The 27,412-nt window shown below is 44.9% G+C and overlaps 1 protein-coding gene across 4 annotated transcripts in view; it reads right to left on the reverse strand.

Annotated features, from left to right (window-relative positions):
* The window catches only part of FBN3 (fibrillin 3), a 123,763-nt gene extending 97,116 nt beyond the window's left edge, over nucleotides 1–26,647 (reverse strand). For 3 of the 4 annotated variants that reach the window (XM_052702252.1, XM_052702251.1, XM_052702249.1), the window contains exons 1-3: nucleotides 25,503–26,647; nucleotides 3,481–3,563; nucleotides 1,053–1,151 (exon numbers count right to left, since the gene is read on the reverse strand). In XM_052702252.1, coding sequence (XP_052558212.1) covers nucleotides 1,053–1,151; nucleotides 3,481–3,563; nucleotides 25,503–25,672 — 352 coding nt within the window. In that variant the 5' untranslated portion in view covers nucleotides 25,673–26,647. The remainder of the gene's footprint in view (nucleotides 1–1,052; nucleotides 1,152–3,480; nucleotides 3,564–25,502) is intronic. The other variant, XM_052702250.1, reaches the window with a different exon arrangement.
* Nucleotides 26,648–27,412: the final 765 nt, after the last annotated feature.

The raw sequence follows: 27,412 nt of genomic DNA on the forward strand, positions 1-27,412 counted from the left end.
ATTAATCCCAGATCCATTTCGACCATACAATACAGTGGGAAAAGTTGCACAGAGGAACAGAAAGTCCACACCAGTGAACATACAAGACAATCAGCTAACAGGGGAAATGGCTTTAAACTGGAAGAGAATAGATTTAGACATGATATTAGGAAGAAATTCTTTCCTGTGAGGGTGGTGAGACACTGGCACAGGTTGCCCAGAGAGGTTGTGGATGCCCACACTCTGCAAGCATTCAAAGCCAGGCTGGATGAGGCTGTGAGCAACCTGGTTTAGCAGGAGGCATCCCTGCCTGCAGCAGGAGGTTGGAACGAGGTGATCTTCAAGGTCCCTTCCAACCTAAACCATTCCATAGTTCTATGGTTGTATGATTCAGTCTCAAACAGGAGGAGTGCCTTCTGTGCAGAGCCATATGCCATAGAGTAACGGAGAATCTGCACACAGAATCTCATCTTGAATATGTTCTGAAAGAGCTACCAGAGGGTTACGGGAATTGCCTGCTGGATATTTGACTGTCACTCTTCAGAGTCCTCCACAGTTTGTTTCTGTGCAGTATTTTTCAAAAACATCAGCCACACAAGTTCCTCCCCGAGCTTTTCAGGTTTTTGTCCTGAAAGCCTGAGAGGAGAGAAAAAGGCAGAAAAAGTGGCAATGGAATTTCTGCACTCCCAACTCTGCCAGCACATACTGCAGTTCATTGAAAGCACTGAGCGACTCTCCCTGACATCTAAATCACAGCCTAAGCAAAACATGAATGAATTTAACGTTGGAAAAAATAATTGTTCAGTAAACAAAAACAGTGATGGATTTAATTCCACTTCAAGGAGCAGTCAGGAGTGGATGGAGAGCTGCTATTTGCTGCTGTGAAATTCAGTTTCTGAGTTTTATCCTGCAAGATTTCTCATACTAAAGAAGCGTAAGTCAAAAGAAATAAAAGATTTTGCAAATACTGCCCAAGTCAGTTTAGGACCCGCTAGCCTATTGTGACTGCAGAATTTTTATGAAATCACATAAATACTCCAGAGGGAGAAGAATCACCACCACTGTTTTCTTACCTCCAGCTGAGCCACAGTTGGGAGAGAGCTGCCCATTGGAGCACGTACACATGTTTGGCCGTGAACAAAATCCATCACCACAAGAATTCCTACAAATTGCTAGAGGAAGAGAAGGAGACAGTGATTAGTGCAACATGCTACTGTGTGAGCTTACAGGCACTGTTGTGGCTGTCAAAGGGGTGTGAATTCACCTTGTTTGAAGAATAACCCGGGGAAGAATATGGACCACATTTTGAGGACCCTGGTATGGGCAGAACAATGGCAGGGAAGGATCCATTCATTCACAGGGCATGAGTTTCTTCCAGGCTGCCCAGAGCAGCTGAGATGCCCCAACCCTGGAGGTGCCCAAGGCCAGTCTGGCACCCACCTCATGGCACAGTCTGAACTGAATGGCCTGCATGGTCCCTTCCAACCCTGTCTATGATCCTGAAGACGTCTTCCTTTTATCACACACTGCAGCTGCCTCTGTTACCGCATATTCACCCCAGAAGAAAATGTGGAATCTCCCTGCCAAAAAGGTCTGCACTCACTGTGACATTCACAGTGAGACAGGTTCCTTTAAAATGTTGGTGGCCCCATGAAGCACTGTGCAGTCCATCGTTCAGCTTGGAGCAAGCAGACTGTTACTGCGATGCAGCTCCAGCAGAATGAAGGCTTAGCTGAGTCAGGCAGAGATGCATTAGCACGATGCCTTCATGTTATCCTTTCTTGTCAGGAACCCCTGTTAATCTCTTCCCCTTCCCATGCCATAGGAGCCAAGAGCATAGCTGACAGCTGATATTGTTTCACCTGTGTAAGCAGATTTTATTAGAGTCCCATGAAACCTCATCTCTGTGTGTTTTATAAATACGATCACAAGGCAGAATTCCCTGAGGACCTCCAGCACAGATGGCATGTTTTACAGCTATGAGAGAAGTCAGCAGACAACCCTCAGTGCTACTAACCCTGCATGCCACCGAACGGCTACTTGGCTGTCAGTTCCTTAACCCTTCGCTTCAATCAGAATTAAACTGAAGCCCCGCGTGCTTCATGGGGTGTCTGCTCTCTGCAGGGAGGCAGACTTCCTAAGGTGATGATTTTTTAAGTTCGCTCATCTCTTCCCATAGGTGAAGGAGAATATGCAGAACATCGATCTTATCAATCAATCTTTCCATCACCAAGGGTGAAGTCAAATGCACTTAACTCTGGAGTCGTTACTTACTGCTGATTTTCAGTGAGTTGCTTGCCATACGATGGCACTGGTTACTCAGTGTGTGCAAGGACACAAAAACTGACCCCATCACTTGTGATGCGCTAGACACCATTTCTTCTAAAAGCACAAGATTTGCAGCTCTGGGCTCAGCTTTGTGCATTTGAGATCCTGGAAAACTGCCTTCTAGGAAACACAAGGCATTCCTCACTAAGACAACTGAGTTTTCAGCTCAGTTATTTCAGTGAAATAACTTGCAAACATTATGTCACAGATGCCAGAAGAGGGACCTATGGTTTTCCCCAGCTTGAAATATCTCACTGTCCATTATTTTTAGGAAGTTTTGCAAAAAAAGCATTCCAAATGTGCTCTAATGTAGAAGGTTCTTTCAGAAATCTAAGATACGGGCAAATCCAAGCTCAGAGTGTTTTCTGCTATTTGTACGTCCAGGATAGGTCAGTATCTGCAGGACACCATTCATTTCCAGTATGTGCTCACTGTGCTTCAGTACGTAGCATGATCAAACACAGGCACAACGATGCCTTTTGTTTCCATTAAGAATCTCATTTATTTATCCCATGGGAGCATCCATCTCCAAGAATCCATGGGAGCATCCTCTGAAGGGCAGACCCCTTCATCTCCCTATAGCTTATGCCTTACTCTACAGAAGTGACAATCACCAGCTACAGGTCCCAAGGCCATTAATGGATTGTACAGGTGTGTATCAGCACCAGAGAGTATAATAACACTCTATTCCAAACAGGACAGCTACCTGTTGAAACAGAGGTGTGCTCCACACGAGTCACCAATCTGCTTTAGAAACAGGACACTGAAAGAAAGATGCCAATTCCTGCTTGTGGACACTTTCACATGATAATGTACTTATAATGGCAGCATCTAGCTCTTGTCCTAGCAGCCAAATTATTTCATCTGAATAAAGACTCTAAAATTACTTTCTCAGGAGTCACTAAAATTGTTCCTATGAGCAAACACAGAAGCTGTCAAGCAACAAGGAACAGCAGCAGCTTAGCAGAAGAAAAAAGGCCATGCACTAAATGGGACTGACTGCAACAACCCTGCTTTGAACAAGAGTAGTAGAGACATGAACACCCAACAATTTCTGCTTCTATCCTTGTGGATTATGAAATGTCTTGTCATCTGCTGAAGCATGAGCTATGTTTTCCTTCCCACGTGGCAATGAGTCCCCTTGGTGCCCTCAGTAGGAAAATGGATACTCACGGACAATGCACTGGTTCCCTCCAGGCAGCGTTTTCCAGCCAGGGCAGCAGTACGAGTGGAACCTTGAGCCACACACATTGGGTCTGAAAATTAAAAACAATTTTTTCCTCTGTTTCTGAAGAGTGCCACTGGACCTTCTGTACATATTATTGGTGCATGAGAACAGTTGAATAGTCTATTAAACGCCATTTTTTCTGCCAAAATCCACTCCCTCACTCCAAGCTTAAGTAAGTCTCATTTAACTCCCATCGAATGGAGTCACCATACAAAATTTTAATAGCTGACTTCTGACCTCCCTGTTCAGAAAGCCCCAATTAGCTACACATTTGTGCAAAGGGGACGGAGGGAGAAATGACTGCCATCATTTCAGCTACGATGCACTGTGCTGGGGTCATGGAGCTCAAAGCTCATGCTGCACAGAAAGACTGGCTTTCTGTTCCTCTGATGACTTGCACAAAATGTATGGTTGTTAACACCCTGTGTCATCAACAGTGAAATCTAGGTTGGGGATTAATGGCCAAGTGTCATGGCAGAGCTCTTCTATGATCCACTGGGGAGGCTGATTTGCCTAGAGCAGATCTGGAAGTTTCTCACATAGTAAGAGAGAGGGACCTGAGCAGAGACAAGCATGAGAGCAAGTCTGGCCCCATCCTGGTCCTCTGAGGGAGAGGCCACTGAAGATCTAAAACCCAAACTACTTCTCTTCCTTAGACCCAACATAGCTAGTCCATGTGCGGTTGGAGGCAGTATGTGGTGTGGACAGTACCTGTGCATGTGGGGATTGCTGGATCTTGGAGCAGAATCAACATGCCAGGTGAGGTGCTGTGCTGAGCTGACCAGAACAGCAGGGACTCAAGGTCCCACAGGCGGGCTGTTGGGCATGATGGACTCCAGAGGGGGATGCTGAGTGAAAGCTTGGCTGAATAGGACAAGTAGAAATGCATGCCAAGTTAAAAGCATGTGGAGGCCAGAAGAGAGACCTGTGGTACAGACACAGGTGTGACTGGTTCTAACCCTATCTAAGTATGGATCAATTGTACCTGGTGTCAGCGTCCCTGAGGAGTAGGAAGAAGGAAAGTGTCCAAGGAAAGTGCCTCTCCCAAACTGAGAGGCACAAAGGAGACTCAGGTGCTGCCTGAAGTGCATCAGGCTGGCAGGAGAGGGCAGGCCCAAAGGATGGCAGCTACCTATGTAGCTAAGCAACTCCATACCTGCACGGGGTATGGAGATGCTCCACCCCCTGCATGGGGACTAAATGTCCTTACACATTTTTTTTCTGCAGATTGCTCATGGAGTGATTTGTTCACAGCAGCCATAGTAGCTGAAAACAGACCTACTCTTGTGACTCCAGGCTGTCAGACTATGTAAAATCCGAGCTCCAGATGCCTAGCATGACCCTTTTAAGATGATATGGAGGAGTGAAGAACTGAGGCACAGTCAGGTCTACTCTGATAAGGCAGAGCACGCAGGTAGGATCCTAGGTAAGGAATGGGGCCATAGCCACAAAGTTAGACACAGTTCAAGATCTTTTCACACGGGAACAGAGACTCCTAGATACCAAACAACCCCCAAAACCACAGGCAAGTGAAGTCTTCATCATCAGAACAGAGCAAGGGCAGCTGTTCCTTGTGCATATAACTCATCAGTGCTGCATATGCTCAGTGTGGACAAAGTCTTGCTCTTTTATTCTGAGTGGCAAACGTATGTGCATTCCGAACTGCCAACCAGACAAGCTGGCCATAGCTTTTCATCTTCAAACGTTTTTTGTCAGTTTAAGCAATGACACATAGCAAAGAAGACATGAAACCCAACCCAAACATATACTTCAGCTTGGTATCTACACCATGCTGTGCCATGCTACACATCCACAAATGAACTAGCAGACTTCCCCAAAAGTCTCCCAAAAGAAAACATGAAATCCACAAACTCACGCGACGCCCATACTCCTGTGACTTTGTCAGTGTGGAGTCATGAGAATGCAGCCCCTTGCAAGATCTCTCACAAAGGACCGAACACTTGGGGGAAGCCAGTAAACAGATAAGTAGAGAGTTCATCCAGACCCTGCAACCGTTGAGGGATCATGACTTTTAGAGAATGAGAATTTGAGCTAAAATCACTACTGAAAGATGTTCTGTGGCAGAATACCAGTAAGAAGCAATCCTCTCTGTTAAGGCTGCTTTATTTGGGATCTGAATTCATCTAGTTTATACTTTCAGCTACGGGATCTTGTTCTGTATTTCACTGCTGGATTTATTAATGAAGTCTCTTCCACTTATAGACCTATGCATGCTCTAATACCACCACGGTCATTTAATCAGGATATTGCCCCAGATTTATACTGTTTGGCATCGATCATACATTCTCATTTGAATTAATCAAGCTTTATGTCAACCAATTTGGTAATTTGCTTGGGGGTGGTGATTGACAATTAATAGCTACCATCATCATTGCACAGAGATGGTGGTGTTATCAAATCACACTAGGCAGCTTCTGCTATGCAGTTCAGAATGATTCTGAAACACCAAAGTTTGAACATCAGGAAACACTTCATCACTGTGACAGCGACAGAACGTTGGAGCAAGCTGACCACAGCCTCCATCCTTGGAGGTCTTCAGATGCCATCCAGACATGGTCCTCTGGGCACCCTGCTCCGGGTGACCCTTCTTGAGCAGAGGTTGGATTGAGATCCCTTCCAACCTCAACTGTTTCATGATTCCATGATTCTACATTCCCTACTGTTCCCTGCAATCCATTTCACTGTGAAATACACTTTCATAACTACATATATATCTCATCTACTGGTAGAAATACCTCTTGCTAAGCAGTGCCTCAGCACAGGAGCAAATGTACGGATGCGGCTGAGTGGAACAACACCCAAATCTGATTTTTAAAAACTACAAAAGCATTGGTTGCTTTATTTTTTTTATTTTCGTTCTGGAAACAAGTCCATTCACCTCAGCTAGACCAGCGAGTTCATTTCATTTTCCAGATAACAGTCTCTTCTAGTTTCCATAGTGCTCTGTAACTGCTCTGCTGCTGGTCTGTGTCGCTGTAGATGGCAGCTGTGAGGAAATCACATCTGAGAACAAACCCTAGTTTGTCCTTTTTCAGAGTCTTGGCTGAGAGAAGCCTTCAGCCTGGACATGGTCCTTTCCAGTACTTTTCATGAGATTACTACTTTAAAACCAGAATTGGAACACCTACATTTAAAGCCAGGAACAGAAGTGCCTTCATTGCTCGTATTTCATTGTTCTAGCAAACTGCACAACTGAACCCTCACCTCCTACCAAAACCAAAATGCTGTCAAACCCCTACGTAGAATGTATATGCTTTGGATACATTTAGAAGAAAAAAGTGACCTTAATAGATAAAAGGATTTCAAGGTCTAAAATAAGAATCTGAGCATCTGCTTCCACTTCTCATGGAGGCCAGAGGACCCCGCACGCCAATACGCTCCTTGAAGTGACTCAGTGAGAAAGCACAGAAAAAATGAAATACCAAGGACAGCTTTCAGGAAAAAATTAGCAGCTTAGTATCACCAGTCACCTTGCAGGAGCAACACTAAGAACACTGCCTCTCCAGCTGTTCCTGAATGTGTTAAGCAACTCAAACAACAATCTCAATTAGTCTCTGGATGGATCTGGTTTGTTCTCACAAAGGCCAGGCTGATGTTGTTTATTGCACTGCCTGCACAGCATCACCCAACTGAGTACAGACGTCTGTGCTGTTTTCCTTGTACCAAATAACTGCTGAGAAATATTATGCATTGCTCCTGATGTGAATGGACGGGGATGGACGGGGAATCACAGCCTCTCTGGGCAGCTGTTCCAGCACCTCACCACTCTCACAGCACAGAACTTCCCCCTGACATCCAACCACAATCTTCCCTCCCTCAACTTCAAACCATTTCCCCTTGTCCTGCAGTTATCTATCCTTTCAAAGAGTTGACTCCCCTCCTGTTTGCAGACTCCCTTTAGGTACTGCAGGCTGCAATGAGGTCACCTCACAGCCTTCTTTTCTCCAGGCTGAACAAGCCCAGCTCCCTCAGCCTGTCTTCGTAGTGGAGGTGCTGCAGTCCCCTGATCATCTTCGTGGCTTTTCTGGACCCTCTCCAAAAGCTCTCTGTCTTTCTTGTACTGGAGGTTCCAGACCTGGACACAGTGCTGCAGATGGGGCCTCACAAGAGCAGAGTAGAGGGACAATCACCTCCCTGTCCCTGCTGGCCAGCCCTCTGCTGATGGAGCCCAGGAAAATTACATTACAGCACGTCTGCCATCATTCTACACCACTCTATGTTTTTCTGAACTTATCCTTGTTTTTTTCCTGGAAGTTTTGCCTGAGCAATGGGGATTTTTGAAGGTTTTCTTCCTCTGGTTTCCATTCCCAAAGTTCTGTAGGGGAGGCAGGAGCTCCTGGGATGGCTGGGCACCCTGAGAAAACAGCCAATCTCAGTAGCACCCTGTAGGCTCCATCTCCCAGGTTCCAGTCTGTATTCTGGCAAGAACTTGTAGTTGTTTGAAGCAACAGACCTATGGCTGAGAGAGACTAGTGTGTTTCAGAATACTCAGAATAAGCCACCCAGGCATACACGAGTTTTCCACCTTCAGCATGACTGCAGACATGTTCCGTAAATACTGGGAAAGAGAAAACATGCAGTAATCATGAAGCATGCATACAACATACGTGCATAAAACACACACTAAACATCAAGAAGACAGCAGACGCATAGCAGTCTTACAGTGGACACAAAATAGACATAGAGAAACACAACATGTGCACAGTAGTCACAATGAAGATGTGCAGTGCACATCCAGCAAATGTACAGCAGAAGCACAGCAGACACAAAACAGGGACGTGGAGAAGTGCAGCACATATGCAGGACATAACCAGCAGATGCGCAGCAGACACACAGCAGATATATGGCAAACGTGTGGCAGAAATGCTGCAGGGGTACCTTTCCAAGTGTAAGAAACAGGATGTTCTCCAAAAGGAAAATGCAAGTAGGTAGAGTTTACAAGAATGACGAACCAGCCTCTTTGGGCTGAGAATAAACTCTCAAAATCCCTCCACTGAATATCTCCATCAATAATGAAGACGGATTCTGATAGAACAAGGTTGGGAAGAGTGGCTGACACTGCAGAGGGCTGTGCTGCCATTCACTGAGAGCTGGATGGGATAGAGAAGGGCAGAGAGCCTAGGCTTCAACAAGAGTGAGTGTAGGCAGGGTTGTGCTCCTGGGGATGAATAATTACATGCAACAGTACAGACTGAGGGCTGCCCTACTGGAAGGGAGCTCTGCGGAGAAGGACCTGGGTGTCCTGGTAACCAAGAGGTGACCACGCACCAGCAGTGCGCTGTGGTGGCCAAGAAGCCAATGGGACCCTGGGGTGCATTGCACAGAGCGTGGGCAGCAGGGCAAGGGAGGTGCTGCTCCCCTCTGCTCTGCTCTGGGGAAGCACAGCTGGAGCACTGCGCCCAGTGCCGGGCTCCTCACTTCAAAAAAGACAGGAGCTTTGGAAGGCCACAAAGATGACTGAAGGCACGGAGCATCTTCAATGTGAAAAAAGGCTGAGAGCTGGGACTCTCCAGCCTGGAGAAGAGAAGGCTGAGGAGGGGAAATCTCATCACCATTTTATATATCTCAAGCATGGGAGTCAAATTTTGAAGGTGGGCCAGACTCTTCAGTGGTGTGCTGCAACAGAATAAGATGCAATAGGCAAAAACTGAAACCAAGTTCCATACAAACACAAGGAAGAACTTTTTTACTGTGAGAGTGATGCAGCACAGGAACAAGCTGCCTGTAGAGGTGGTGGAGTCTACTTCTCTGGAGATGTTCAAGACCTGTCTGGGTGCCTACCTGTGTGACCTCCTGCAGGGAGCTGCTTTAGCAGGGGATTGGACTCAATGATCTCTTGAGGTGCCTTCAAACTCTGCAATTATGGGATTCTGTGGTGTTCCATGTAAAAGCAATCTTAGCTTCTGCTTTCCATGGTGGCTACAAGATGAGCAGCACAAATATTAAATGACTTTCTGTGCAAAATTGTGCGCTGCTCTCTTTCTCAGTTCTGGTGTTCCCAGAGCACACAGTGACCTGTGCAGAAACTGGGGCAACTGCCTACATGTGCTGCATTCGCCTGGTGCTCTCTGGAGCCTCCTTCACCAAACTCAAAATGCAAAATCAAAGTCTCAGCTGTAACACTATCAAATTTGTTGTTACAATTGAAGGTGGAGAATAAATCTGTATTTTGACTTCAAATGGGCTTACTTTTTTTCCAAGAGGCTGGGCATCTGTTGCTTCTCTGTGATGAGCAGATAAAAGGGGACCCTGAATGCAGAATTGATTCTGCTGCCATGGATTTAAGTGCCCTGCAGATGGGGGAACATTCTGGGCTTCAGTTCCTGATTGCATTAGGTTGGAAAATGTACAAAGCCAGCCAGTACTGCCACTCATACTCAGTTGTAAATCTCAGTAGAAGCAGATACACATCTGTGGTCAGTATTAACTCGGAAGGCAGAGTTCACTCTGAGCAGATGGTAGTCTGCAAATCCTAAGTTTCAACTCTCAGGTCCTCAGGATACAGAAAAGATGAATGGATGATCTTCAATGATATAGGACTCCTGATGCAATTTACAGACCATACGGCCACCAAACACCGCAGTTTGACTTGCCTCTGAATCTGTCTACTGGTCCCCATTTTCAACACGCAGACGTGAACAGTTATGCACAGAACGGAGCCATCGCTCTCAGCACACTCACGAGTTTGACACCCAGGCCTCAGTCTACTTCAAGCCCATGTGAAAGTTAAAGAATATTACATAGTTATTTTATCAGACAAAATACTAGGAGTTTTTGGATCAAAATCAGGGAAGGAAGAGAAATCCGGCATCAGCTTCATAGGCTAACACAGAAGAAAGTGGAAGTTGAATTAAATTCAACACAAGGCATGGCAAGTTCCAACTGTGCAAAGGTAGAGATAAGAAATTTTCTTGAAGACAGTCAGCCAAGGATTTCATCAAACCCTGTGCAGAGATCCTGGCAGAGGTTCTGGGCACTCTGTTACATAGTAAGTTAAGCTACAAGTTCACCGCTGTTCCTTGAAGACTGAATCTTTACAAGCATGTGCTAAAAAATAGCAGAATTTCTAATCAAAACCTGGGGAGAATTCATTGAAGTTAATGGTGCCACAGAAACTACCTGGAGGGAGAATGAAATTGGGAGGGAGAATTGAATTCCAAAGCAAGACCTCAGTAAGCAGAACTGCGTTTTATAGGAAAACAATAACTTCATCAGCAAAGTTGTGAAAAAAAAATGCTTGTTGAAAGGAATAGCAGTTATCTTGATCCTGGAAAACACAAGCTGGCAATACACGTCCCTCTCAGCAAGAGGGTATAAATAAAAAGCATCTCATTTACTTGTTCGGAAGACAGCAGCCACCACTCGTAGTGAAATGCTCCAAGTAACAAGAAGGTGAAAGCTAGAGGAAAATTCATTCAAGTTCAGCAAATTTGCACACAACATCCTTATTATAACTGGTAATTGAATCCCATAGATATTTCAGAGTCCTAAATTAAGAATAAGGAGATTTTTTTAGCTCTCCTCATTTCAGCTTTACCTCTTTGGTAGCCAGTAGTAGCAAGGGGGTCTTATCCAGACATGATGCCGTCCTGGAGAGACATAACTATAATGCTGAGACAGCAATAATAGCCTTGTGACTTTTCCTTTGGGTATCAGAGCCGTGGAGGCAACAGAGCCTGTGCAGACAAGGAAAAGGCTAAAGAGATGTTAAAGAGAGCCATTTTAATAAAAATTAATATGGATTAAAGGATGATGCTAAGAAAGGACAGAGGGAAGAGTAATGATGCCCATAGTATTTTCTTTGTTCACTTTAAATAAACAATAGGATTACAGAGATAAGCATGAATTTCAATTGATGGCAACAAGTCCTGCCTGCTGGCAGTGACTACATCCGAGAACTGGGAAAGCAAGCACTGAAGCATGAGCAAGCACTGGGAGACAGTTTACACCACAAAAATGTCCACAGGCTCAGGATGCCAATCTCCTAGTGGGGACAGAACACAAGTGGCACCGGGCTGTTCCTGTTAACAGCCTGAGAACTACAGCCTAGAGCACTGAATTGTTGCCTACTAGTGATGCAAGCACACGAAAAGGGCTCCGTTTGCCAATTATTGTCAGATGCCTAGTGTGACCCCAGCAGAACTGTACTCATTGTTAAAGGTAGAGGAGGGCAGACAGCACAGCATGTGAAGTTTGGGCTAGGAATGTTTGGCAGACTCAAGTCTGGCCAAAAACTAAGTACAGCTACCCTGAACTTCCTGCTTAACCCACAGCTATGTTCTCAACACACATGCATGTACGCAGATCTTTGCCCACTCCTTCAGCCTTAGCAGAACGAATGCCCAGTGTGAAGTCTGTCTTCTTCAGAAGGCTGTAATGGAAGGACTGCTTTGTGCAATGTCCTGCAAGTGGCACTTCTGCCACCCAGGAAGACCCAAAGCTAATGAAGCCTTGGCTACATGTAATGTGTGCTTTCCAGACAGCAGGCGCAGCAGCCTAGGATTTGTCTCCCCTGTCGTGGGTAATCAGCGTGTCTCAGTTGTTGCTGGCTTTCAGAAGTGGTATTTCCATTCCTTAAATCAGAGGAAGACAGAAGTGAGTGAAAATTGGTGGACTGCCAGGGCCGGGGTAATTCTCAAAGCTGCTCTGGTCTGCACAGGGATTGTTCCCTGCTGCTCCAACATTCTCCTTGATGGCCTCACCATCTTTCCAGGAAAACAAATGATAATTTAAACCTTTGTAAATGGTTGTGAAAGACTTGTTATCTGCCCTGCGCTCACTGACTGTTGCATTACCAGTAACATCTCCATGGGTATACCCTGGGCTACCACCAAAAGTGATGCTGCATTTCCAAAAGACAATTGCACAGGGCTCCTATCAAAGCCAAAATCTCCCAGGAATGTGGTTATGGTGAAATTAAAGCAAAATCTGCTCTGCAGTACTGATATTTTCCCACATTTAATCCTAACACCTTTCCATGTAGCTGCAGAGCTATATCCATCCACTCTGAGATGATTTCATTTGTTCTTTACCCTCTGCAGATCACAGGACCTTCACAGGAGAAAAGGATCTTGGTCACTTTGTCTTGTTTGCCACAATGCTATCCATTGCTTGGCTCACTATCATCATTTTTAAATAGTCCTAAAAGACAGTTTTCAAAGATGACAGACTTCAGATCTCTCCAAACAGGAGGATATGAGCTTAAGATAAAGCTGAACAGAAGTTGTTCTCCAGATCCACAATGTAACTGAAGAAACAAATGCATTCAGCTTTACAAGGTCAGGCCATGAACCATTTCCCTCCCTGACACAGCCTAAAGCTTCTTCCTGCTGGGTGGAAACAGATCCTCAGTGCTGCGGCAGCCTCCTGAGAACTACTTTCCAAGATTATTCCCTGTTCAGTGGAAAAGAGTCTGAATTAAAATGGTCAAGCCAAGATACACTGTGCTAAGCAATGACTTTCTGCACTACTTTGAGTCTCCTAGTGGTGACAGAGACAGCAGTACTTTACATCTCTTGCAAGTTTAATGTTCTCACACTGAGAAGCTGCACAACTTAAGTATCAAACCACAAACATAATGACCAAGAGGTAAGAGATTTCCTCCATGATACTAAATGGTAGCATGGAATGTGGTCACAAGAATGCAACCAAATGTAGACCTAGAACCCAGAAGGGTGTGACTGCGGGAAGACAGGAGGTGGAGAGACGTTTTTCCAGATGTTTCACAGCATGTGCACATGTCCCTGTGTACAAGCTTCACGGGGCAGTTAAATGAACTTGGCATTGCACCTTAGCAGCTGCTGAATGCCCACAGATTAAAAAGGCTCCTAAGGGTTCATTACCAATGCAAAGTAAACTGTGTTCAGACCATCTACAACAGCCAGTGGCACCACCCTGGGTCCCTGATCGAACATTAGTGAAAGCTTTGTTCAACATCATTCTTGAGCACAACTGTGCATCATTCTTGAACTCAACTGTCTCCTGGGGAACCTACTGCTTCCATTTGGAGACAGCACATACTCACACAGTGGGTCTTCAGGGGCAGCAGTGGAAGTTCTTTCAGTTTTTATTTGTCTTCCAAAATTCATCTAAGAAATATTTATGGTGAAATCAAACCCCTTGGCAACAGATTCTGGCAATTCTCAAAGCTTCTGTTTGTTCAGTTTTAGGAATGGCCATAGGCCATAATACCCTACATATCCACAAACCATCTTGAGTTACTCTTTGCTGTAAATTCACCAGCTCAGTGACAACTTAGCTAATTCCAGGCTGGTAAATATTTATTTGATATTGCAGAAAGGGCATCTGCTTTCCACAGATCATCTATTTTACTTATGAGACATGGAAACTTTTTAGAGTATTTGTCCTTGCAACTCATTTTCTTGTCATGGAGTTCATGCGTGTGCAAAGTCAAATAGGAGGAATTTGCATCAATACCATTACTGCATTCTCTAGTTGTATAAGATTGAAGCTTGTGGCTTTTCAAGGAAGATGATCTTGCCTCTTCGATGAATCATAGGAAATCTTTCCTATGATTCAGAATTCCTTCTGGTATTGATCTTAGCCTGATTCTTTGTTGGGCTCCAGGGATCATCTCACACAATAAGTGGGAACACTACTGCAGGCAGTGCAGATCACTAGGGGGACAATAATTACTGCCAAATGTGATAGTGGTTTCTGTCTGTGTATCTCTCCATCTACAGGGATTTGGGATTGTGTCATGGGGCGAGAATAAATCTGAAACCATGCTGACAATTGCATCCCTGGCCTCAGGCACAGCTAAGGATCTTGAGCGGAGTTCTTGACTTACCCACTCCTTCATATGCACTGCAAGTACTTCTAGAGGTTTATTGGTTTTGTAAGCCTAGGACTGGGCTATTTGTACATTCACTGAATACTATCCCAAGTCTAGTCTATACATGTTCCTGTGATGGACAGTTTGAAAAGTAATTAAGAAGAGCAGTGCCACTAGAGAAGCCAGCTGTCTTTATCATCAATAAATACACAGAAGGAGAAATATATCAGGCAACCCCATTTAATGTAAGGATACTGATTCCATCCCGAAAACGAGGTCCTTAACTGCTCCTACCAGAGAAATCATTCTCTTGTTCTGCAAAGCAGCATATCCTCTATTTAGCTTTTAGGAGTAAGTTTGTCCCAGTGATGTCACTTATATTTGGTACTAAGAAACCAGTTTTAAAGGTGCAGAAATGCACCTTCAGTCTTTTTGATAACACTAGCACAAGTTACGCACTTTGAAAGAGATTTCATGCACTTTGAAAGAGCATTTATTCTGCTGGGTAAGACTGTAAGCATGAAAGTAGTGACAATTCAGAACATTCTGAAGTTGCTTGCTGAGCAGAGCTACTGATCACTTTCCTATGGCTCTCAGCAATACCCCAACTGAGACCACCACCGTGTCAATGGGATGAGCCCAGTAAGGGGCTGCTTCATGCTGTGTCTGGCACAGTCAGCAAAGTTCTCTGCCCTGGGGTGATATGCATGGACCAAGACAGAAAAACCAGGCAGCTGACCCTGCGTGGGACTAGCCATGAAGGAGATGCTCATCTGTGACAACAGAACTATTTAAATCTGAGCTCACTGAAATCCCAGATTTACGATGTCCCATTCCCGCTGGAGACCATTATCTCTCTGGCTCCTGGAGCTCCCCTTACTTCAGTTCCAAAAACCTCAATCCTACCTCCCAAAAAGTAGTTGTGAACTGGCACACAGCTTCTTCCTGAGCAAACTCTAGTGCTATCACTGAGCACTTCTCTCATCTGTGCTCCTTAACAATGCCAGCCTGCCCTCTGCTTGAGCCCAGACCCAGCTGGGACTCAGAAGATCTCAACGTTAGATCCACAGAGAGATGAAACTCTCAAGCACCTGAATTCAGCTGCCAAATAGACTCTAGCAACAGAACTGAGATAGCTCAGAGGTGACAGCACAGTCACTTAGTCCTGGAATGGGAACAACCTCTTGTTTGTTGAGCAACACAGAAATGATGGTATCCACTTAAAATGACCATGACAGAGACTGGAAGCCAACAGCTTGTTTGTGTTGCAGCTTCTTTTGAGGAGAATTTATTATTTGAGCAAAGGATAGAAGAGAGGAGCCAGGAGATTCAATGAATTTTATAAAGGTGAGAGAGGATGCAGAGTAATCTGGGAAGGGTATGTAGAAGAAATTTTAGAGGAGAAATGGGGATGGAACATAGTGCCAAATAGCAGAGCAAGTATGAAGAGCCATGGAAAGTTCTTAGGGCAAATGAAATTGTCCCTTGCGCATTGATTCTCAACTGCAGACATCTTTAAGGAAACAGCAGCTCTACGAAGAGGAGCAAGCATGCATCACTGCTCCTCCCCTCAGAACCAAGGACGGGCTACAGCCAGGAAACGTTGATTTAAGTGAAAAGAGACTATATTTTTCCTGGTTGTTTTAGTTAACAAAAGGAAGTCTTAATTTAAACAATTATTTTAATATCTGTTTTAATGTTTTAGTTATTTTTCCTAGAGAGTGGATGATTAAACATAGCCTTGATGCTTAAATTAGGGAAGCACACAGTATGAGAACATATACCTTACACATATACCTTACAGGTAAGTAATTATGTAGCTTCAAATAAAGATATTCATGCTTACTATTTTCATTATTATATTCAAAAATGGTGAGAAATTAACTTTTTTTTTTCAGATGTCTCTTACACTTTTTAATACGTATTTAATTATCTTTGGGTTGAAATTGAAACAGCATTGAAATGCAGCAATAAAACATTTATCAGAAATTCTTTGCCTTTAAAAGTAATTTATAAATTGAAGGAAGTGCTGTGATTCCAGAGATGCTTCTTGGGTGAACTCTAAAAGGTATCTTCTGAAGGGTGAGATGGGATTTCTTGCTGCCAAACACAGCCTTCTCTGAGATTCTGAAATCGGTGCATCTCATCCTCTCAGTGTATGTTTATATTCCTAAAGCAGTAGAAAAAAAACAAAATTCCTGGTTTGTAATTCCCAGACATTAAATTGATTTGGCTGAATAAAAAAGTGGGTTGCCTCAAATTTATGATGGACTCTGCCTGAGAAGGCTTCAGTGGGCCTTTATACTGTGTGCCAGAACTGCTCTGCTCTCAAGGCAATTTTCAACTTTGAATTTTGAATTTCAAAGTAATCAGGAGGGCAGCTCCTTGTGCTCTGGGAACAGCCCACTTGAAATACATCGCCGTTAGAGATTGCACACAAATGTCTCTAAGCCTCATTTCATCGAGGGTGGAAACAAACAGGTTGCCCAAGGAGGCTGTGGATGCCCCATCCCTGCAGGCATTCAAGACCAGGCTGGATGTGGCTCTGGGCAGCCTGGGCTGCTGGGTGGCGACTCTGCACACAGCAGGGGAGTCTAACTACATGATAATTATGCTTCTTTTCAACCCAGGCCATTCTTTGATTCTATGATTCCTTTTTCCTGACGAGATGCAGCTAACTCAATACATGTGAGCCCTCTCATGAAAGCAATGGGGCAAGAGCCTGCAACAAGGGGAAGTCTCATCCTGGACCTCTGGATCTCCAGCTCAGACTCAAAAACTCTCCCTCCACATCTCCATGTGATTCAGGAAGAGGACTTTGGACAGAGAGGGAAAGCCAACCTGAGAGGGCTGCCTGACTGCCACTGACACAACTGGCTCACACCAAAATAACCCCTTATGCCTACAATACAGTTCTTAGAATGGCCTGGGTTGCAAAGGATCACAATGCTCATCCAGTCCCAACCCCCTGCTGTGTGCAGGTCGCCAACCAGCAGCCCAGGCTGCCCAGAGCCACATCCAGCCTGGCCTTGAATGCCTACAGGGATGGGGCATCCACAGCCTCCTTGGGCAGCCTGTTCCAGTGCCTCACCACCCTCTGGGTGAAAAACTTCCTCCTAATATCCAACCTAAACCTCCCCTGTCTCAGTTTAAAACCATTCCCCTTGTCCTATCAGTATCCACCCTCATAAACAACCATTTCCCCTCCTGTTTATACGCTCCCTTGAAGTACTAGAAGGCAACAATGAGGCCTCCTTGGAGCCTTCTGTTCTCCAAGTTCTGCTGACCCAAGTTATGCAAAGCTGAGCGAAGGATATACACACTCTGCAAACTAACACTGCACACGTGCATGGTCAATGTGCATACATGCATTCAAAAGCTGCACCTTGGCTATTTCTGGCATGCAACAGTAACCTCAGGTCACTGCAAATCGTTAGGAGGGCATTTTGCCAGAGCCCCAAAGCAGCAGTTATTAATCGTGGAGATTTATGAGCAGGCTGCTCTGTGTTCTAAGACAGCAGGTATTCCTCTCCAGACCTATGAGCTTAAATAGGCAGTATATACAGGGGAGAGAAAAGGCACCTTGAGAGAGTGCAGAACTATGCTCTTATTAATACACATTCATTTCCTTTTTACCTTACTCACAGCTAGGGAACACAAGTTTTATTTTGCTCGTGACAGTAATTACATCAAAAATTAGTCCTCCTCTCCTGCCAAAAAAACCCCGCGTCTCATTTTTTTCTTTAATGCGTTACCTCTGTTGTGAATTTGAAAGCAGACAAACGGATCCAAAATGAATGATTTTACATTTTTAACGAGTTATTTCAAGTTGTCAAAACTTTCCTTTGTCTGCCGGCCTCTCTGTTTTGACATAAATGTTCTGACCTCTAAAAAAAAACCTCATCTCACTTACTTAAAGGGCATTAGTGGTTGATTGCTGTATGCTGGGAGTTCAGTTCCCATACTTTTCAGCACAACGAGCCACGAGATCCAAGATTCTCCCATTATTTTTCAGTTTCATAAAAGGAAAAGAAGAAAAACACAAAGAAAGCCTTGCTTTCACAAGACTGTATGCATCTACAGTTAATGGCAAGTTCAAGACCAATAATGTTAACCATTTTTTTTGGCAATGTGTGTCCACTACATCTTTCATTACATACGTTTTCTTTGTCAGTAATTCTGTTTTTTTCCTTTATTCAGATCTTCAAGCATTTTGTATGAATGATGGTAGGGAAGTCTGCTCTTATTTGTGCAAATCTGCTTAAATCCTAAATGTGGGCAAGAAACCAGAGAGTAGACTTTCCTTTGAAAGAGACTGAAAGTGCAACTGATTTCCAGGAACTGCACAACACTTTAATTTGGAAAGCAGCATTACTGACTCTCCCATCCTTTTTTTTTTCTTTCACACATTTTGAAATAAACCAAACTTCAAACCCATTTCTTAAAAATTCTGAACAAGGCCCTGTGTATACCACACTTTATGCCAGACAATCTTTTACCATGCCAATACTTGCCATAATGTTTCCTGCCAATAACAAAAGCAAACAGAAGGTCAAGCTTAATCATTTAAATAATAATAATAATAATAATAATAATAATAATAATAAAATCAACACATAAAGAAAACTTAGGAATGAGAATCCTAAATCAGAAGGTGTTGCCTTATCACTGTTCCTTCTGTTGGTTGTAGTATTTCTCTTTTGGCTTTATGACAAAATATAAAGGTTTACATGTGTGGAGTACAAGGATCTGGATGCTGTCAAGATGTTCCCAAGGAAGGAGTGGAGCTCAGTGAAAGAAGCTCCAGCCGTACCTTTACTGAGGCGCCACACAGCTAACATATTGTCACTTAAACTCATTTTTATCAGGTCTTGGAGCTGAGAGATGGGAGAAAGCAAGAAAACTTCGCTAGAATTTGGCCATGCTCTCCCCTGCCATGTTCTTCCCTGCTGCTACATGGAGATGCCCCACAGCTGCCTCCTTGAAGATGGAGAGTCTTTTTTCCATGGGCATGCAATTCAGGGGCTTGTAAGGAAAACCCTCTTGATGTGTGGACAGCCATAAGCAACACAGCTTCTTTCGAGCAACAACTCTTTGGGTACATGCATGTAGTTCCTTTTGTTGAAATTGGTTAAATATCCCACAGATCTGCTTATTGAAGTGTTTCTACCACTCTGGTTCAGGGCTTTTATCAGGAACAACACACACTCAGTAGGTGGAGCCTGGCTGCACAAGCTGTAAAATTCAGAAATGGGACATTTTAGCTTCCAGTGCTTTTCGGCAGCCATGATTCCTGCTCAAAACAGGAATTCACTTTCAAGGGAATTTTCTACCAATTTGAGGTCAATAATTTTTTTTTCTTAATAAAGACTCAAAGTTGAGCTTCTACATCTAAAGCACTCCGACTCTGGGACTTTGGGAAATCAACAGCTCACTAAACTTAGACGAGGGCTGGGACGGTAATGGTGCAAGAAAGATTTGCTGACTCCCATTTGAGCCAAATTCCTTTTCATAAAATCAATGAAAGTATTATCCTTAACCTTAGCAAAGGCAGAATCAGGCCCATGATCATGAAACACACAAACAAGTTGCTTTTTTCAAGGATCAGCTCTTTATAAAGGCTTGTTTCCAATAAACCTAAAGTATCAATAGGGAAAAAATTATAGTTGATTCTGATAAAAAAAATAAAAATCCTGGTGTTCGTCACACAGCGTATTTGTATATGGGCTGATATTTTTGCTGAGTAAATATGAGAGTTAATAATCCCCACTTACAGAACTGCAGATGCCACAAGACACGTGGGATTTGGCTGTGGTTTCACTGTGCTCTGCTCCTACCAGGACTCCAGGCTGATGCACACTGGTTTTGCCTCTGAATGGGACAGCCCTGTGCTCTGCTCATCTCTGGATGCTCACTCCAGTTGGGCATCATCCTCTCCACAAGCATTCCAGCAGCAACACAGATTAGGAAAGCAGTGCCAGCAGTAATGCAAAACAGGGAGCCAGTGTGATGGTGAGATCCCATTATGCAAGGACAAGAGAGCTGATAACAGCTAATAATTACTGTACTAAGATGCTTGTGGAACTGCAATGTTAGGTATTAAGTCAGATTAAAGTGCTGCTGGAAATCATCTGCTCTGTGCACATCTCAGTGAATTGGAAAAGCAGTGAAGCTGATCTACGCTGTGCCCAGCTCCCTCTGACATTAAACATCATCACAGTGTCAACTTAAATGTAAATGGCTGCCACAGCACAGAATCACGGCCCGTAGTTCCCCTCGCAAACACTGTACCTGAGGTTCAAAGCTGGGGTGAGTGGAGAGTTTAGCTTATCCACACCCCATCAATTCCTCCTGTCTCCTGCAGTCACAGTGCGTCCTTCCTCTCCATTCCCCACAATTCACTGAGATGCTTCTCTGTCTTTTTGCATAGATCAGAGCAATAGAAGAGATGTGATGTATGTCCTTCTTTCTGAAGCATTCCATCTTCATCCATCTTCTCAATTGCAGTGGCCATTTCCTAATTAATGGGCTTGACATAATTAGTTTTGTTTAAAGTCAGGCTGTAGCTGAGCCTTTATTCTGACTTGAAAAAAACAGGCAGCCATGAACTTACAGGAAATCACACTGCCAGCAAACAGCTTAGCTGGCTGCAGACTAATCATCTTTTCTTTCCCCTTTGTTAAACACATTCTTGCTCTTGGAAACTGTTCAGTAGTTCATTAAACTAATAATCCTATTCAAATCCTACTTCACAAATGGATTTGTCAGTGCTGTTCCTCACAGGAGACAGTAATTCTAAATTGCCTCTACTTTAATGGGTTTAAAGACAGATTAAATCACAGCTTTGGCTGCGATTTATTGCTCCACATTATTTCATTATTTGCTATTTGTAGAGGCATTGGTGAATAATACACTTGTTTACTTGCATTTATTCCATTCTTTGCATTTGTTTCATACTTTCCCCTTATTAAAGATTGGGAAGGCAACAGAGCACTATTCTCTAATAGAACCACATCCAACCTGCATTTCAGCAGTGGTGACAGCAGCAGTGGGTCACCTCCACTGGAGCAGATTTGTACAAGCATGACATGCAGCTCTTGTTCATCGCTGGTGAAAATGCACAGCTAATGGTGCTGACTGTGCTGGAAAATAGTGTTTTGTAGCTGAGTATTTGCTCTATCAAATAGTGTTTTTGTGCTCTCTGCATCTTGTTTCAATGCAAATAAATAGGAGGCCTTATTACTTTTGAAGTGAGCCACATACTAATTGATGATGGCTTCGTATAAAGCCACTGGACACCAAAGCAGAGCAGATATCCAGTGCTGCTTGGGTTTACGCAAGGCTTTCCTGGGAAACCCACGGGGAATTACTCGTACAGTAGGAATGTGTGCTACGTGCAGCAGCAGGAAGGAACACCAAACGTGCCTGCATACTTGATTCCTCCAGAGTTGGTAAACATTCCCCATATGGCAAGTTGGAAAGAAGTGGAAGACACCTGGTCACTCTTCTCTGTCCAGTTCAGCTGCGATCCTAATTTCCTGCCCAAATTTAAATCAAACAAAATGTAGAGATGGAGAAAATCCATAGTTCCATTCACTCAGGACAAAAAGAGGGGCACAATTAATTGGTAGAATAAGTATAATAGAATCATAGAATCATAAAATTGCTCAGGTTGGAAAAGACCTTCAAGATCATCAAGTCCAACCTCAGCCTAAATCTAAATCTAACAGCCCCCTGCTACATCCCATCCCTGAGCACCACATCCAGATGTTTTTTAAACACATTCAGGGATGGAAGAACCAGCTCTAGTGCGTTGAAGTTGATTGCTTTAAGTTCTCTCATGCATACATTTGTCTGTCATATTCCACTTTGGCAGCAAAAAACATTTCTGCCATGGACAAAATGATCTGCTCAGGGCATGTTAATATTATAAAAGGCTTTTAAGATCTGGCAGGATAGGAGGTATCAAGCATACTGTATAAAAGGAAAATAGATTTTATTAACTTGCACTGACAAAATGAATTCTTTCTATGAACAAGAAGTCAAGGATATGGACAGCTCTAAAGCCTCGAGTAGAAGGCTTCCACAAAAGAGAAGAGGAAGAAGAACTTAGGACTATGTGCTGTACCATTATCATTAGATCTGAGCGGAGACCCACAAAATCTTTTTGCCTCTTTCCTTCCATTCAGTAGTGGTCTACAAATTTTTGAACTCTGTCACCAAAAATAGAGAGCAATCAGGCTGGGTTGGCAGCCCAGGTCTTACACAATCATCAGGCTGAGAAAGGGAAGCCACCAGTTGAACTCCACATAATGCAGTTCAGCTTCATTGTATTTTAATTCTGAAAGTCTCAGAACTAAAGAAAGTCTTAGAAACAAAGATATCTCAAATGAAGGCTGAACTGAAATTAGTATATCTCTCTGAAAAAAAAAGTTGTGGGTCTTGGAAAGCAAATTCCAAAGCAAATATTTGAAGTGCTGCCATAAACACTACTGAAATACACTACGGTTAAATATATTTAGAGGTTCAGATGTATGTTAGAGGTGTGGATTTATAGGACAGATGATTGCAGTAGCCAAGATATGCCACCTACATACCTACACTATAAAATAACAATAAATTAAATTAAAAAAAGAAAAAGGAGAGAGAGAAAAACTACCTTTAAACTTGCAGTAATAAAACTTACCGTTAATTCATTTATTCTGCTACTAAAGCATTAGCTTGTGAGTAAACCAAACCTACAATTATGGCTTTTCTGATTGTCCCAAAGAAGGGTAATAAATGTGGTCAGACAGATCAGGGAAGATGCTCAACCACAAGTGCACCTCTCTACATTTGTTTCTAGACAAAACAGCACCAGGGACTAGCAGGGTTCTGGGAATCGACAAAAGCAGTGAGTCTGTAACTCTGCAGGGGATGGCTTTCGCTGGTTTACAGCCCCATCCACACCAGTACAGTTGGTGACATCTGTTGCTGTATTCTCAGCCCAGGAGAACACAACTTCAAACACCATTCTGCAATAGATTTCTCATCTCAAGTGGTGTATCTACTTGTGAAAAAGGAGACTTTAAACAGACAGTTCATTGACATGCTGGAAATCCTGAAGGAGAGATCTGGACACAGAACATGGGAGACTCTCAGGGTCACTTGACACAGAGCATGGGAAGTGCCCGAGGCACGAGCCCAGCCACTGTGCTTTGGCAGCACTCCTTGCATTGCCCACCATCATTCTCTCAACAACAGACTGCCCTCCCAAGGGCCAAGAAACAATGAATTTCCAGCTATCTTAATTTACATTTGCTAAGATATCTTTAAACAGATCTTGCACGTTCCCCAGTGGAGTTTTTCTCTTCCTACAGCAATTGCTTCAGAGGGCATTAGGAAAGCAGAGGGAAAACCAAAGAGCCAGTGGTGTGGTCCTTAGCTCTCAGCAGGGGATTTGGAGCCAGACACTTCAGGCCTGTTCCCCATCCTGCCTCAAACTTACTGTGTGGCCTTCAGTCGATTACACAACAGATAATTTAGTATTTACTTCAGTGTTGGCCAACCAATGTCTGAGGCTTCAGAGAAAAGTTTTCAGAAGTCATTTCTAACTTGGGAACTCAGGATCCATTTTTTAAAGTGTATGGCATTTGGATGCTTCAGGCCCACTGAAAGTCAGGAGAATTCAAGCTCTAAGTCATTTTTGAAAACAGTCTGGTTACCGAAGTCCCTGAGTTTCGTAAGATCACTGGCTTCTAGTGACCTTCCCTGAGATCCTGTGAGGAATGGAAATATCACTTCTGTGCTTCTTTCCCACAGAGCTGCACAAAATAGGATAACCAATGAACACATGAACTAACTCCATTTCTTTCTATCTGCATTGTGAAAACTGTGATCACCTCTAGCCCTGGGCAGCCACAGTCTCTGGTCTGGCAGACTGTCATCTTATCCTCTGCAAGAAATGTCCTTCATCCCTTTAATCATAAAGGTTTGGAATGTTTTATCTGAAAGGACTCAAAGATACCTGAAAGAATCACAGTAAAAGTCCTTCTAGATTTTACTGGGTGAGACACAGGGTAGCCCTGCAATGTGAGGGAGCTAACGGCTACTTTTTTTTGGTAGCTAGCTTTGAGCGAGGGGTTTGTCCAAACCCCTAGGACAGCTGATGTTAGACATCTCTAAATCCACCACAGCAGAAGCAAGTGGCCATGCACTTTTGAATTCCAGGAGCAAATGCTGCAAGCACCATGGCCCTGCCTGCTGCAGCTCTACTGCCAAGCTCTGGGTTCCAGCTCCAGCCCAAACATGCACATCTGATTGTCTGGGCTGAAAGCATGGCGCTCCATCCCATTCAAGAAGCATTTCCCAGCAAGTTCTGGAGGACTCTGGCACACTCCAAACTTTGCGCGTGTATCACGTTCTGCTCTGTTTCTGCCCACTAACACAGGAACTCTTTCCAAGAACTACAGCCAGGCAGACTTAAAATAACCCAGAATCAATTCTAGGGCCAGGAACCATCTTGAGAGCAAGCGAATACAGATGAGCTCCAGCACAGGCTTGAGAATTCTTTGCCTGAACCCTGTCTCCCTCCTCAAGTGGAAAATCCTCACAGATCCAGCTCTCATACCAATTTTTCCTCAGGTGGGGCCACAAGCCCCAGCTTTACTTTACAACAGATGACTTAGCGTGTACACTCACCCATTAGCAATGGTAGAGAAAACAACTATCAGTGTAAAATCAGCCAACAGTATAACCCACATCAATTGGCAGCATGACAGAGGTAGCACACCCAGTCAACAACATCCTCCCTGGTGATAGAAAGACCAGCCAGAGCCATCCCTCCAGGTAAATGCCCAAGACTCCTCCCACCTGCAGGCAAGATGTTGATGACTCCTCACAGTACTCATGCATGAACCCGAAATTGCTGTGACCCACTGATCAATGCAGAAGAGCTCATTGCACAGCACTCTATTCACACAGCAGCCTGGGTTCTCTGCCTGCTTTGCAATTCCCTGGGGCAAGAGCTGTCCTCCTACCCTGTGTCTGTAGAGCAGATTCCCTCCTGAGCTCAACGAAAGGGCAGAAAAGCAATTCTGTAGACATGTTACTATGTGCTATAATAATAAACCAAGTTCTGCTTTATAAAATAGAAATGAACATTAAACGTACCCTCGTAAAGTGTCTTGGCCTCTTCTTCTCACTCTGTTTGCTGGCTGTCTTTCCTCATAGCCTGCAAATCTGTCTGTCTGCAAGTCCCCTTCATATTGACCCTGGGCTTGTTCCACATACAAAACTGCTGTACATCCCAGCATGAACCTGGCCAGCCACAATACCCCCATGATGGCACGGATTCCACGGTTCCTGGCTGCCCTGAAATCTTCTTCCAGCTGGAGGGTCCCTGCTGCCTTGGTGGAGAATGGATTTTGCCAGCAGCCTTTAAGTGCCAAGGTGCCTTCCTGCCGTTCACTTTCTAGAATCAAAGACAGAAGAAAGAGAAACAAGCAAGTGTTCTCAAGAGCTTCCACGTTTTTAAAATGACTGTTCACCCCAGACTGCCCCTCCCCAGAGTTAATACAGTGAGGTCACACAGTCACACTGAGTGTGGCTCCTTGTACATACAGCCAACATGCTCACAATGTCATTTCCCACCATATCATTGCCAAAGCCCTCCTTTCCAAGAGGTCGGAACCAAATGATCTCTAAAACTCATTATTCTACCTTTGCATCCATTTTCCTGCCTTTCTGGTAGGGAAAAGAAGAGTGACCATAGAGCAATCTGTCCTGGAACCCCCTGGTATCAGGTTGTGCTACTGAATTCGGCACGGTAGCTGAGGAATATGAGCAATATGAGATGCAGAGCTATGAAGCAAGAAGAGACCAGGGATCAACTTCCCAGGCCCCACTATATTGTATTCTAGCCAGGCCAGGGCATGGAATAAAGATCAGTCACTTGAAAACTACCTTCAGATACTTGGTATTTTGAGCAGTCAGAGCGAGTGGTAGACAACACATCAAAGGAGCACGTATGTCAGTGCTGAGGTAGGCAAAAGGGTCATTGCAGGCTGGAGTGAGATGTAATATTGTTGTCTGAGGCTAGAGGATGAAGACAGTGCATTCAGCTAAGCCTGATTTCCATGATGGTGAAGTGACAGAGAAAAAGGCAGAGGGCTGGGCATGCTGGGAGGTGTGTAGGAGCAAAGCCCATGGCTGCCAACACACCTCGTGCTGCGCACAGCAGGGCCAGCTCTCCTGGGCTTCAGGCCTGCACCTGAGCACAAGCATCGGGCAGGGCCCACCGCCAGGGTTTTGCCCTGAATCACACCAAAGCAGCCCCAAGAGATTTTCTGCCCCATGCAAGCCTGTGAGGACCTGTCCTGACGACTGGAGCCATGCTTTTTCCCCTGGGGTGCAGTGACGGGGGAGACACGAGCTCCTGTGGGCAGCTGAGGACGCTGCCCTGGGCCAGGGTGCAGTGCTGGGGAATGAGCCCCGCGGGGCGGGCGGAGGTCACCTCCTGCCAGGGGCACCGAGGTTACGAGGCACAAGGGCCTCCGGAGCGGCTCTGTTTCAGTCCTTGCCGTCATCTGAATCTGATGCGGCTCCGACAGTACAGGAGAGCGCCTGGGGCGCAGCTCTGCACGGCTCAGCCCCTGGAGGACCGCTCTCGGCCTCGAGGCCGCCCCAGCGCCGTGAGCGCGGCCCGGGCCTCGCCGCGAGGAGCGGGCGGGGCGGCGAGGCGGGGTCGGGGCGAGCGAAGAGAGGCGCGGGGCTGCGCGGAAGCACGGCCGAGATCCCCAGACTGCGCCCCCGATCCTACGCCTCCGTATTCCTCCCCCAGCCCGCGCCGCCCCTCCCATTCCCCGCATCTCCCGGCCCCGCGCTGGCACGTCCAAATGAGCGCTCGGCTCCTCCGTTTCCCACCCCCACGCTCCGGGGTCGGGGTCCCTTCCTTCCTCCTCCCGGCCGGGGCAGGGCCGGCAGGCAGCTCTCCCCTCCGGATTCCGACGTGTGCTTCTCCAGGGAGGGGTCCCACCGGCCTCCCTTCTCCACCCAGAGTAGAAATATCTCGGAGAGACGGG

Source organism: Tympanuchus pallidicinctus, unplaced genomic scaffold (assembly GCF_026119805.1).
Source record: "Tympanuchus pallidicinctus isolate F22 unplaced genomic scaffold, pur_lepc_1.0 scaffold43, whole genome shotgun sequence".
Classification (NCBI taxonomy): domain Eukaryota; kingdom Metazoa; phylum Chordata; class Aves; order Galliformes; family Phasianidae; genus Tympanuchus; species Tympanuchus pallidicinctus.